This window comes from Pan paniscus, chromosome 1, assembly GCF_029289425.2.
Source record: "Pan paniscus chromosome 1, NHGRI_mPanPan1-v2.0_pri, whole genome shotgun sequence".
NCBI lineage: Eukaryota > Metazoa > Chordata > Mammalia > Primates > Hominidae > Pan > Pan paniscus.
In genome coordinates, this window is record NC_073249.2 from 36436459 (window position 1) to 36450317 (window position 13859).

Here is a 13859-nt window from a genome sequence, read left to right on the forward strand (position 1 = left end):
AGTCAATTGGTAAAGGCTTTGGACCTGGAACAATTGGGAATGCAGGAGGTGGCAATGAAGTGTGAATGCAGGCAGGGGAGTATATAACCTGAGCTTTTCCAGGGAAGGGGGAGCAGCAGCACCAAGCCTGGGATCATCTTTCCAAAACACACAAGAACCCCCATGGCACTTGGTGCTTACCCATCCTGTACTGTAATTGTTTGTATCTTGTGAGGGCAGGGGTTGTGTCTCACATCCTGGCATTCCCTGGGCACAGCACTGGCCTGGTACACAGATGGGCTTGTTTAATGCTTACAGAAAGAACGAACCTTAGATTGTGGATGTGCACTGCCTTACACTTAAAAGGGCTGCTCTCGGTGCCAGAGCTAATCCAAGTGCCCTGAAGAGAAGGATGCCGACAGAATCCATCCACAGCACTGGCGGCAGCCTTGTCCTCTCCTCTCGGTTTCATCACGGATGCCTCCACTCTCTAGAAAGAAAGCAGTTTTGTACCTGCTTTCTCTTCACTTTATCATGTGAGATCACCTGGCAGTTAGGGAGTGAAATCACATCCTTCTGAGTCCTCTTATGTAAATTCCTAGCTGCTTTCTGGGGCAAGTTCTCTGGGGCTGGAACAAGGGCATTCCTTAGCTGCTTAAGTCAGTGTGACAAACACTTACCCTGAGTGTCTGCTGTGCCCGACAGCCTGCCAGGTAGGGCTGTGGAGCCAAAGATAAGAACACAGCCCTTCTCCAGAGGTCTGGTGGGAGATGGACTCAGAATGCACACAATGTGATCAGTATGGCAATTCCTCAAATAATTCAACAGGATTACCCTAGGACCTGGCAATTCCACTTCTGGGTGCATACCCAAAAGAATTGAAAGCAGCGACCCCAACAGGTATTTGTACACCCATGCTCTGAACAGCATCATTTGCAATAGCCAGAAGGTGGAAACAACGCAAATATCCATCGATGGATAAAGGGATGAACAAAATGTAGTGTATACATGTAATAGAATTTATTCAGCCTCATAAGGGAGGGAAATTCTGCAATGTGCAGAATGAGCCTTGAAGACATGCTGAGTGAAATCAGCCTAATACAAAAGGACAAATATGGTATGATTCCACTCATCTGCAGTACCTGGAGTAGCAAGTGCATACAGACAGAGAGTAGAACGGTGGTGGGCAGGGGCTGGAGGGGGGAAATGGGGAGTACTTTTTAACGGGTATGGGGTTTCATTTCTGGGGAGGAATGGTGGTCTTTTTTTTTTTTCATTTTTTTGAGACAGAGTCTCACTCTGTCACCCAGGCTGGAGTGCGGTGGTGTGATCTCAGCTCACTGCAGCCTCTGCCTCCCAAGTTCAAGCGATTCTCCCGCCTCAGCCTCCTGAGTAGCTGGAATTACAGGCACCCGCCACCACACCTGGCTAATTTTTGTATTTTTAGTAAAGACAGGGTTTCACAATGTTGGCCAGGCTGGTCTCAAACTCCTGACCTCAGGTAATCTGTCCTCCTCGGCCTCCCAAAGTGTTGGGATTACAGGCATGAGCCACTGCGCCTGGCCGGAATGGTGGTCATTTTGCAGAGCATTATGAATGCACTTAATGTCACTGAACTGTGCACTTAAAAATGGTTAAAATGGTAAATTATGTTATATTTTACCACAATAAAAACCAAAACACAATGTGAAGTGTGCTATAAGAAAGGCAAGCCTAGCAACCTCTGGGTGGACAGAGGAGGGGCCTCAGCAGAGTCACACTGGAATTCATCTTACAGGATAAGTAGTCAGCCAGGTGGAGAAGTGGGGAGGAGACAAGAGAGAGCACCAGTCCCTCATGTCACGAGTCACTGATCTTGAGGATTTCTCCCATCGTGACGTCAACTGGTAAAGCCTTTGGACCTGGAGCAACTGGGAATGGAGAGGGAGGTGGCGAGGTAGTATGGAGGCAGGCAGGGGAGTAACCTGACCTTTTCCAGGGAAGCGGGAGCAGCAGCGCCAAGCCAGGGATCATCTTTCTGGCATCCAGCCTCCTGGGGCTATTCCTAACCTGCCTCTCATAATGAACCTGTTTCTTTAATAAACCACAGTGCTTTAGTACCACAGGCAAGCCCCACCATGGCCAGTGAGGCCCCCCAAAATACCTGCCATAGTTCACAAGATAATTTGGAAGCAAAGATCTACCTCTCCAGCATGCACGTAAAAGCATGCGCATGCCCTTAAGCAAGATAAAAAGAAGTGGCTCAGAACTAATGAATCCTGAACTCTGGGCCAAAGTCAAAAAAAGAGAAGGCAAGGAAGGACAGGCCAATGGACACAGGCGTCCAAGCAGCCAAGCCAACCAGTTTCAAAGTTGTTGAGCCAGGACCTGCAGAAGGGCCTGTGGGAGACACAGACGGATGAACCATTCATATCCTTCACTATCCCCGAGTGGAAAGCAGGACCCAGGGATGCTGACCAAAGCAAAGAGAAAAGACAGAGATGCTGTAACTTTTAGAATCCAGGTCTGTTTGGGAGGCTGAGGCGGGCAGATCACCTGAGGTCAGGAGTTCGAGATCAGCCTGGTCAACATGGTGAAACCTCATCTCTACTAAAAATACAAAAACTTAGCCGAGATCACGCCACTGCACTCCAGCCTGGATCACAGACCGAGACTGTGTCTCAAAAAAAGAATTCGGGCCAGGTGCAGTGGTTCACGCCTATAATCCCAGCACTTTGGGAGGCCGAGGTGGGCGGATCACGAGGTCAGCAGATTGAGACCATCCTGGCTAACACAGTGAAACCCTGTCTCTACTAAAAATACAAAAAAATTAGCCGGGCATGGCGGTGTGCGCCTGTTGTCCCAGCTGCTGGGGAGGCTGAGGCAGGAGAATGGCTTGAACCCGGGAGGCAGAGCTTGCAGTGAGCCGAGATCTCGCCACTGCACTCCAGCCTGGGCGACAGACCAAGACTCTGTCTCAAAAAAAAAAAAAAAAAAAGAAGAATTCGGATCTGTGTTTCCTGTCTGTGTGCAAGAGTCAAATTTCCCTGAGTTCAGCAGCGTGAACTGAAGCTCTCCACCTTCCTGCACTTTTCTGAAATGTCAGAAGGATAAGAACAAAGGAAAACCACAAGCACACTGTCTCTGATTTGGACAGGCTCAAAGGCTCTTCCTGGGTCTATCCCCACAATTCCAAAAGGTCGTGGGTGATTCCAGTGGCATGATGCACAAATGTATAAAACTGTGCAGGCATGAGACTATTGTGTAAGGGAGGTGGTCATTTCAATGACCTAAATCCAGAGGCACTCAGACACCCCTCAACAAAGAGTCTGAAGTTAGCTTGTCTACCCCATGAAGGGCCTGGGCTTGTGTTCCCCTTCGTTGATCTCTTCCACCAGCAAATCCCCAGCCAATCATCTGCCCCCATTAAACTTGCAGGAGGCTTCGCTGAACAGCTGTGGCTGACTCCTGCCACTAAAGAGTTGGGGCCCTGAGCCATCTGCTGCCCCGACCCCCATTCCCAGCCTCCTGCTGGGTTCCCCAGGCACATGTTTCATCTCCTTTGTGGGAAACAGGGAGGAGGATGACAAGAGGGTTGGAGAGGGGCCTCAGTAAGGTTCAAGTTTCCATTTTTCAAATGTCAGCCAAGGCACCTGTGGTCAGTCTGGTTTCAGATCAGGGCTGCAAGTGTTCCACAGACTGCAGAGAGGCACAGAGATTCTCCTTCCCACAAAGATGTCCAGGAGACCCAGAAAACAGACTAGACCAATCCTCCTGTCCCCAGTCTAATTCTGAGCCACATGTCCTTCCACTGACCTCTCCATCCCCTTTCTCTCCTGGTTTTCTTTCTACCTCTCTTTCCTTCTTAAGTCTCTTTCATGGGCTCTTTGTGCCAAACTAGACCAAAAAATACTGATTTCATCTTTGATCTTTTTCTCCTTTCACTTATTGAACAGTAAGCATAACCTCCTAATCACAGCTCCTAAATTCGCATTTCCAGTGCAGATTCCCCTGTGAGCTCCACATTGCAAATACCTCATTCCGACATCCCACAAGGCACCTCAAATTTCACATGTCCAAATCTGAGCTCATCTTTCCCTAAATCCGATCCTCTCCTTGAAGTCCTTCCCTTGTGGCATTATCATGCAAGCCAGAAATGTGGAGTCACTGCCTTTCTCCAATAACTCCTCCCATCTAAGCAGTCCCCTAGTGGTGGTGATGATGTATGCCTCCATCCCTTCCCTCCACCTTCACTGGCACTGTCTTAGTTCAGGTCTGCATTGACGCATATCCTTTCTCTGCCACTCTCATTCCTCCAGCTAATCCCGCAGTCGATTGCCCAATTCAGAAACCTGGAGACGTTGACTCCTTCCTCATCAACTCCTGCGTCTGGTTGGCCTGCAAGTCCTATACATTCTATCTCCTTGATAGCTCTTAAAACCATTCCCTGAAATCCATTCCCATCCCCAGGGCCATGAGTCTAGCCTCACCATTCCCTCATGTAACAGCTCCCAATGGGCTTTGCTGATCCAGCCCAGCCTTTCCCAATCTGTCCTTCAGCCTGTGCTTTGGAGAACTACCTCTCTAGAGCATATACCTAAGCATGCCGCACCTCTGCTTCAGAGCTTTCATCTGGGTTGCCCACTGCCTTTTGGAAAAAAGTCATTTCTCAGCACAGCGCTCAAGGACCTAACTGATCTTGCCGGGGACCATCTCTCAAGCTCCTGTCTTGCAGTGTTTCCTTTTCCACTGTCCCTTACAGCCATCCATCCCATAGGACTTCGGAGCATCTTTGCTCTTCTATCTGATTGTGGCAGATCAGGCTCAAAGGCTGTTCCTGGGTCTATCCCCACAATTTCAAAAGGTTGTGGGTGATTCCAATGGCATGATGCTCGAATGTATAAAATTGTGCAGGGATGAGACTATTGTGTAAGGGAGGTGGTCATCACCACCAATATGTCGATGCCATCACAGTTTCTCTGCACCATATTCCTCTCAGGCTGAAGAGCCAGGAGTCTGGTGAAAAATGGAACAGAAAGTGTGGGAGAAGCTAGACCCTTGTTTTAGCTGTAGGTTCTGTCAAGTCAGGATACACCACCACTGCTTGGTCTCCTCCACACGCCACTCTTAGAATTTTCCCTGGCGGGCCAGGCGCGATGGCTCCTGCCTGTAATCTCAACACTTTGGGAGGCTGAGGTGGGTGGATCGCTTGAGCTCAGCAGTTTGAGACCAGCCTGCTGGTGAAACATGGTGAAACCTCATCTCTACCAAAAATACAAACAAACAAACAAACAAACAAAAAATTAGCCGGGCATGGTGGCCTGCGCCTGTAATCCCAGCTACAGAGGAGGCTGAGGTCAGAAGGTCACTTGAGCCTGGGAGGCGGAAGTTGCAGCGAGCTGAGATCACATCACTGAATTTTCAAAGACATTTCCCTGGAGATGGGTTTGGATACTAGCACTCTTGGCTCTGATTGCATTTCCCCTTGACTGTCTTTCCTGCTGCAATGTCATATTAATGCAAAGAACAGCCACATACACATTCTCTCTAGTCCCTCCAAGTTAGAATTCTCCTTGTGATTAGTGAGTCTGCAAGGTCACTGGCCTGAGAGCTGGCCCTGATGGAGGCTGAAGCTCACAGGTTAGACTGATATTGGTCCAAGAAGCCAAGCATTGATTTGGTTCAATTCTACATGGTGAAAGTTAAAGAGATGAACCAGAGGAGTTTGACACTTTCCTCAAAGGAGATAATGGGCATCATCTCTGCGAATTTACAATGTTAAAGGCACAACCAGCCCCATTGTGAAGCCGCCATTTATGGAGTCAACTAAGCATACATAACTTAAAGGATACATGCCCAGGATGACAGCTTCAAGGCATTTGATAGGCAAGGACTCTCGGGTCATTTCTTTTGCTGTTTCCATTAACCTGTAGGATAGAGCACAGCAGAGGATCTCAGAACCTATTTAATTACACACTCGGTCAGTCTGTCAATCCATCAGCATGCCTGTCCCCACACCAGGAACCACGCAGGAGCACGGAGGGAAAAGGGAGAAGTCACCTTGCAGGAAGGCACCAAAGCACAAGAGTTAATTCCTGGAGTTAGTGCCAGTATTCCATAGCACCCTCCCAATGCCCCAGGACGGAGGCATTACAATAGAACAAATAAATGAAGCCTCGAGAGGCAGAGTTTACAAGCCTCCTCCACCCTGGAAGCTAGAATTCACCACTGAGCTCCACTGTCAGAGTTGCTCAGTCCTCAGTCCCACCTCCAACCTGGCCCTGGGGCACCCTCTGCCTCCACCCCTTACAGACTAGGATACCTGAGCCATGGGCTACGGGAATAGAGGTTGGGAGAGGAAGCTGGCAGCTCGAATGTAGGAGAGAGGTCATCTGGCCCATAGATCATGCACCACTTACCCACTCAGCGGTCTCATTTTCCTAATTTCAAAGAACTGGGTCCCTGTGTGATTATATCTGTGTAAAGTATGTAAAGGGAAAGTGACAGAAAACTCCAAAGGTCCCACTAATGTGGCAGAGAAAGCTATGCATTCTGATTTCTCAATGAGATGAGGATGTGAGGGCTTTCAGAAGTCGCCAGCACCCAGAAGGTAGCTAGTAGCCTCTAACTCCTCACTATCCTGCCCTGGAAATCTAATTTCTAACTTAGGCTTCAAAGTACCATGGACCTTTATAATAGCTTTTTTCAATCTGCTCTGTATTCCGGGTAGTTGACTATTTGTCTTAATTCACCTACTAGACTACAAGCTCTTTGAGAGCTGGTACTATTCTTTTTTTAAAAAAACAAGTTTTTTAAAGACATGGTCTTGCTATGTTGCCCAGGCTTGTCTTGAACTCCTGGGCTCAAGTGATTTTCCTGCCTCAGCCTCCCAAGTAGCTGGGACCTCAGGTATACACCACCATACCTAGCTAGAACTATTCTTTCATTATCTTTATATCACCCATAAAACCTGGCAGAAGGCCAGGTGCAGTGGCTTATGCCTGTAATCCCATTGGGAGGCTGAGGCGGGTGGATCACCTGAGGTCAGGAGTTCGACACCAGCCTGGCCAACATGGTAAAATCCAGTCTCTACTAAAAATACAAAAATTAGCCAAGTGTAATGGCATGGGCCTGTAATCCCAGCTACTCAGGAGGCTGAGGCAGGAGAATCACTTGAATCTAAGAGGCGGAAGTTATGGTGAGCCGAGATCTCACCACTGCACGTCAGCCTGGGCAACATAGTGATACTCTGTCTAAAAAAAAGAAAAACCTGGCAGAAACCCAACATATGCAAGTTAACAAATGTTACTAAACGAATGAGGAATACATGAATGGATGGATGAATATATGGATGGATGGAAAGGTGGATGGATGAATGAGTGGATGGATGGAATGGAAGGGTGGATGGGGACGGATGGAAGCAAGGATGAAAGGGTGGATTGTTAGCAGTAGGGCTTTTCAGTAGCGCATAGACTCTGTAGCAGGGCTTACTGTGGAGATGTCACTTTTTTTCATGCCTGTGCTGGCACTTGGCATTGATTACTAAATCTGAGAAGCTGCACCACTATTCACTATCTAGGATTTAGCTGACTGCCCAGAAGGTCTCAGGGACTGACCAGCTTGCACCAAGTTGTTCTGAAGGAGATGGAGAGTTCCCTGATGCCATGCTCTCTGAGGACTGGGTTTTGATTTTTCTGAGCCTAATGAGAAGTTGCTTTGTAGGTTTTGCTCTTCTGCCTCAAACAAAAGCCTATAGGAAAAGTGCACATCGGGAAGGGCTAATGAAGCCTGAATTTCTATGCCCAGAGCTGCTGCAGGCCAGGTGGGGATGGGAGAGTCAATGGGTGCCCCACAGTGACAGCGGCGCCTAGCGGCACTTCGATCCCTCCTGAAAAGGGGTGGGATTCCTCTCCTGGCACAGCTGTGCTTGGTCACTCAGATACAAGCACACAAAACCCCTTGAAGAGCTCAGTATAAGCAGATTCTGGGCTCCAGCCCTGGAGAGTCTGATTTCAGGCCATGGATCATAACCCCGGATGCTACTCAGAGTCACCTCACCTTAGATGACTGAGCAGGAAGCTCCAGGGTGAGGGCTGGGGGGCCTCCCAAAATCACCAGTTTGAGAGTTACTGACCTGGGCATTAAGAACAACAACTAACCATACAGTCTTGCCCAGTTTTTAAAACATACAACATACAAGATCTTAGAGGTAAAAGAGGAAAACGAGGGGCTAAATATTCTCATTGTGAAGTGATTTCTTTACCTCACCAAAAATTTTATACAAGCAACGAGGTTCCTGGTACATAAAGTAGAATTCAATTGGCAAAAATTCAGTTCTATGCCCAACTTTCCTCCGCTCACATATCTAATTTATACATCTAGTGTAACAAATGAGACAAACGTAGAGTAAAATAATAAAAAAAGTGTACCTGAACATCTTCTTTCAGTTCCTTAGAGTTAATCATTGAGTCCCTGAAAGTGGGCTGGGGAGAAGTCCGCTCTAAACATGCCCTGAGCGGGAGATACTCACTGAGCCCGAATTTGCTGTTAGAAGGCTTCTCCCCCAATCCAGCAGAGCTCATCACATGGCACCTCTCTCTCCAGAACCCCATGCAACACCAGTACTCTTGTTGGTTGCTGCCGAGGATGTCTGAGGGGAAGGCAGGATTTGTCCTTTCCTATCCCCACCGCCAGCTGAGCACATTCACAGTCAGGACTGACGCCAACCAGTCCCCATATCCTGGCACCTGTCACTGTGTCCAGGACAAAGCAGCAGGAAGTCCCAAGGAACTAAATAAAAGTCAGGTCAGCAGGTAGAAGAGTGGGGTGCCCTGTCTTCCTCGTGCAGTGGCCCCAGTGGGCAGGGGGCTGGGAGCAGGTCCCCGCAGCCTGCTGGTGCTTCCCTTCTCTGGCCCTCTCTGCAGTCAGTGATGCTGTTGGTCATTGACCTTCGCAGTCATAATGGGTCAGAGAAGAGAAAAATGGAAAAGCAGATCCTTCAGGGCAACCATGAAAACGTGGCAGAGAATATGCTGTCAGGTTTACAGCAGTGTGAGCAAATGATATGTAAAGCACATGCAAATTTGCCCCATCAATGCATTGCCAGTTTAATTCGCTTAACTCTCAGCCAGATGATCCTTGTGAAGACCATGTCCTAGATAGAAGTGGGGAACCTTAAAGCCTATAATCAGTTGACTTTAAGTTAAAAAAAAAAAAGAGAGATGGGGAGGCATTCTAATTGCTGTCACCTTCTAGAATAGCCTATGAGGAGTCAGTCACATCCAGAAAGGGTCAGCTCTTGGGGTCCAGGTCTGCTCTGGCAGGAGTTTGTGCCTTGGGACCATGTGGAACTCCCCATGCAGGTCCCAGAGTGGGGATCAGCACAAACACCAGACAGCCTTCCAAGGGCTAGGGCCGCCAGCCTCACTCTTGGAGACCGGCGCTACCTCCTCCTCCTAATATTGCCTTAGGATTTTACTGGAAAGATGCCATGTTGGGGAGTTGATGATCCGTGAAGTGAAAACAGAGAAGCCAATCAAGTAATCTCCCTACCCAAATGAGCAGAAATTGGTGTTTTCCGATCTAGTAAACACCAAGCCCTGTGGGGGAGGTGCTAGTGTTTGGTCCCTGCAAGGAAGACACAAAAATCCACCAGAAAGATTTTTGCCATAACATAGAATGGAGGGGCTTTTCTGGGACACGTGGGGCATGTGTGCAGTGCCCCCTGAAATCCTTTCTGCCTCAGGGCTGGGTATGGACAGACAAACAGAAAGCCAGTCAATGTGCCTGGGACCTTGTAGAACAGGCTATGTTTTATACATTCACGGAGGAAGGATAGCGGTCCACAGAAGCTTGACCTCCTGGACAATGTGCTGGGGTCCAGCTTCCCATCTGACTCCTCTATAAAATACCAGAAGGGGCAGGTGGACCACCCGCTCCTGCCCCTCTGTCCCTACAGCATTGCTCGTGGGAGTTCTCAGAACTGATCTAATCCTGACTGCAAACAACCTGCGGATGCGGAGAAGAAAGGGACCAAACCAGATGGTCTGAACTCAGACTGAACCCAGTGAGTTTCTTAAGTCTTCTTCAAGCTCGAGTCGGGGAAGAGGGCCCCCAATCCCAGAAGCCGAACCATTCATGTAGAACCAAGCAGGTCACCAGCCTGGGTCACCTGGGGAAACAAAGGCAGCACCAGGTGGGCCTCTTGTAGATCATGAGCAGTTAGGGATGAGGGCAAAACAGAGAAAGAGAAAATGAATGGAAGAGTAGGAGGGAAGAAGGCAATAGACAGTGGAGGGCTCCGTGTGGTGACTCACGCCTGTAATCCCAGCACTTTGGGAGGCCGAGGTGGGCGGATCACTTGAAGTAAGTTCCAGGCCAGCCTGACTAACATGGTGAAACTCTGTCTCTACTAAAAATACAAAAATTAGTCAGGTGTGGTGGCGGATGCCTGTAATCCCAGCTACTCAGGAGGCTGAGGCAGGAGAATCACTTGCACCCAGGAGGTGGAGGTTTCAGTGAGCTGAGAGTGCGCCAACGCCCTCCATCCTGGGTGACAAAGCAAGTCCTCATCTCAAAAAGAAGGACAGTGAAGGAGAACAGGAGGAGGGGAACAAAGATGCCCAAGAGAAAGGAAGTGGAGAAAGAGGAGAAGATAGAAGGAAGAGGGGTGCTCAGGGGAAAAAGGGAAAGGACAGGGAAGAGGAGGGAGAAAGAGAAGCCAGAAGGGCTCAAGGGGAACCAGCCTGCCCTACTGGGTCACTGCAATTACAACCTCCACGCACACTCTTTCTAGACTCCCACCCGGGACATCCCTCCATGCCTGGCCTCACCAACCTTAGAGAGCTTTTGATGACCAGCTGGGGACAGATTTGCCACCAGGCTTGCGATCACCATGCCTCTCCCCTGGCTGGGTGTGCTCAGACCTTGGTTGGAAGGATACTGTAGGGTCTTCATGTAATTCTGGATCGCCTGGAGCCAGTCTGGGATCGTCATCGACAGCCTGTAGTTTGGGACCTGGGGTATTGAAGGCTGCAGAAAAATAGAGAAGAGGAGGTGTTTATGAAGGAGGCGCTCTGGGGCCCAGCTTCTGGGGACAGGCAGATGGCTAAAGCCACCAGAGAGAGAGGTGCTCCTGAGAGCCGATGGCAGCATGGTCACCCTGGCGTGGTTACCTGATTGAGCAGTGCCTCCTCCATGAGGTCTCCCAGGAACAGTGGGTCCCTCATTGAAGCTCTGCCTCTCTGAGTTCCCTCTGAGTCATGGTGGCTCTCTATGGCCCTCCGTGCTGTGTGAATACAGCCTTTTTCCCTGCAGGAGGCTAATGCCTCCTTGAGGCGAAGGACTATGTTCTATCATGTCCCCCCACCGAGCCTGGCCCAGGACGGACACGAAAGCATTCCAGCATTCCATCAATGATTGCATAATGCCTGCTGCATGGCAAATGGTGATCCACTACAAGTGCTCTACTGCAGGGCAACATTTACACAGAATATAAAGTGAATGGATGCCGGGCGCCGTGGCTCACACCTGTAATCCCAGCACTTTGGGAGGCCAAGGCGTGTGGATCACATGAGTCCAGGAGTTTGAGACCAGCCTGGGCAACATGGTGAAACCCCATCTCTAAAATTCAAATAGATAAATAAATAAAGTGAATGGTGCCCTAGAGAATTGCAACATGGCACTACGAGTGCCTCATCTCAATACCACCCTCCCTGCAACGCCCAGTGTGTCCCTTTCCCTGAGTCCCACCCCCAGATGGATTAGGGAAGATCCCTGCTCTTGCCTCGACTCTCCCCAGACAAGTGCAGCTCCTCTGGCTCACACGCCATCTTACCACTTTACCCCTCACAGCAGCTCCATCAGCACACTCACTTCCTAGTCTGCCCCTCAATCAACACTCCCTGCATGTCTACAACATAGCAGACGAAGTCCTAATCCCTGCCAGGAAGAGAAGGAACCAAAGTCAGGCAAGGACTGGAAAGGGGGAAGCAGGTCCCTCTTCTCAGGAATTTAGAGCTAAGATATCCACTCGGCTCTGAGCAGCCATACCCTGAAGGCCAAGAGCAAGAACGGACAGGGACGTCCAATCAAGTCACTGCTGAAAAGCCAGGCACGGTTTGGGGTTTTCTTGGTTGGTTTTGTTTTTTGCTTTATTTCACCTATATGTTTCTCGGTCTTCTGACCTCTGTCTCCCTGGGGTCCTTGGTGACAGAGAATCTCAGCCCACGTGGGTGGGGCTCCGGCAGTGCTGCTGCTGGGAAGGAGAAAGGAGGCTCCTCCAGGCCAAGTCACTTAAGGAGAAGCAGAAAGGGCCTGAGGACAGGTGAGGCCCATCCTCAGAGCAAACAGGGCAAGGGCAGCCCTGGGGATTTGGTGCTCCGCTGATGGAAGGGGACTCCACTGGGGAGATGCAGGGATGGCCCTGTGCAGCCAGGCCAGGCAGCAGAGCCAGACACTGCCTAAGGCTGTTCGAGGCTCTCTCCCTGACTCTCCAGGCGCCAGCCCCAGTGTGAGGCTGAGGGCACGCTGCCCCCCGCATGGGCATCGGGGTCTTTCCATGCTTTCGCCCCGCTGCCTGCACTTACTGCAAGTACTCCTTGACATTCCTTTCCTCTCACTGCCTCAATTCTCTCTTGGCTTTGAAATGTCCTACTTCACAGCAACTGCCTCCTCAGCTGGAAGGAAACTCATCAGAATCACACTTCCTGCATTACAGCCAAGGTATTGTGTGTGTGTGTGTGAATGTGCGTGTGAATGTGAGTGTGTGTGCACACTCAGGCACAGCTATTCTGCAAGCTCCATTTTTTTACAACATGTCAACCCAAATCAATCACATTGCTGTCTGAGAGAGTCATTTCAGGGGGCAAGGCATTGAATATTTGCTCCCATGACACTCACAGAGACACACACACACACACAGAGCAAGTCAAAATGTAAAGTGTATTCTGTGTTTCTGCCCTAGCACACACTAGAAAGTGTTCTATGTAAAAAATGTGCCAGAGATTTCACAAAGTGGGGAGAGAAGGGGAGACGCGAACAAGTATGTCTTTAGCACCTCCTATGTTTCAAGCTTTAGGCCCTGTACAAACGAAAGAGAGAGAAAGCCCAGGAGCAGAGGCAGAGAGGAGGGGAATTCTAGTTTATTAAGACATACGCAGGTTGGGCGCAGTGGCTGACGCCTGTAATCCCAGCACTTTGGGAGGCCGAGGTGGACGGATCGCTTGAGCCCAGAAGTTCGAGACCAGCCTGGGCAACATGGCGAGACCCCATCACTGAAAAAAAAGAAAGAAAGAAAGAAAGAAAATTAGCCGAGCATGGTGGTGCACGCCTGTAGTTTCAGCTACTCAGGAGGCCGAGGTAGGAAGATGGCTTGAGCCCAGGAGGTCAAGGCTGCAGTGAGCCATAAATGGGCCACTGCACTCCAGCTTGAGTGACAGAGCAAGACCCTGTCTCAAAAAAAAAGACATAAACATTTCTGCACAGAAAAGCACAGTCTGAACCTCTTTAATAGAAAAGCTGGTAACCGTGGGAAAATGCTCCAAGGAATCACCAGCCACCTAAGAGATCCCCAGAGGGGTGTCCCTAGGCCAGAGCCTTGCTGTAACCAGTGACTTGGTTCAAGAGTCTGCTGAAGGACTGACCACCAAATTATTTCAACCCCCCTCAAGCCCAGCAGAGCCTACAAGAGCTGGATGGCAGGGTGGGAGCAGACGGCAGCTGGTCCTCAAAATAGCAACCCGATGGCGCCCAAGGGCTTTTAAAAACAGCTGCATGGTTACCTCAGCCTGGCTGTAAGAGTGCAGGAGCTGTGGCCACACTTCCTGCCCAATGGGAGGACAAACGTATACATTCCCCAAGTCCCAGCTGGGGGCAGGGCAGTGGCGGGGAGGCACAGAGAC

At 49.8% G+C, this 13859-nt stretch overlaps 1 protein-coding gene across 5 annotated transcripts in view; it reads right to left on the reverse strand.

Annotated features, from left to right (window-relative positions):
* The window catches only part of VASH2 (vasohibin 2), a 57911-nt gene that overhangs the window by 21269 nt on the left and 22783 nt on the right, over positions 1 to 13859 (reverse strand). For 4 of the 5 annotated variants that reach the window (XM_063597269.1, XM_034946567.4, XM_034946556.4 and 1 more), the window contains 3 exons: positions 10901 to 10989; positions 6378 to 6434; positions 5811 to 5885 (listed from right to left, as the gene is read on the reverse strand). In XM_063597269.1, coding sequence (XP_063453339.1) covers positions 5811 to 5885; positions 6378 to 6434; positions 10901 to 10989 — 221 coding nt within the window. The remainder of the gene's footprint in view (positions 1 to 5810; positions 5886 to 6377; positions 6435 to 10900; positions 10990 to 13859) is intronic. The other variant, XM_057301340.2, reaches the window with a different exon arrangement.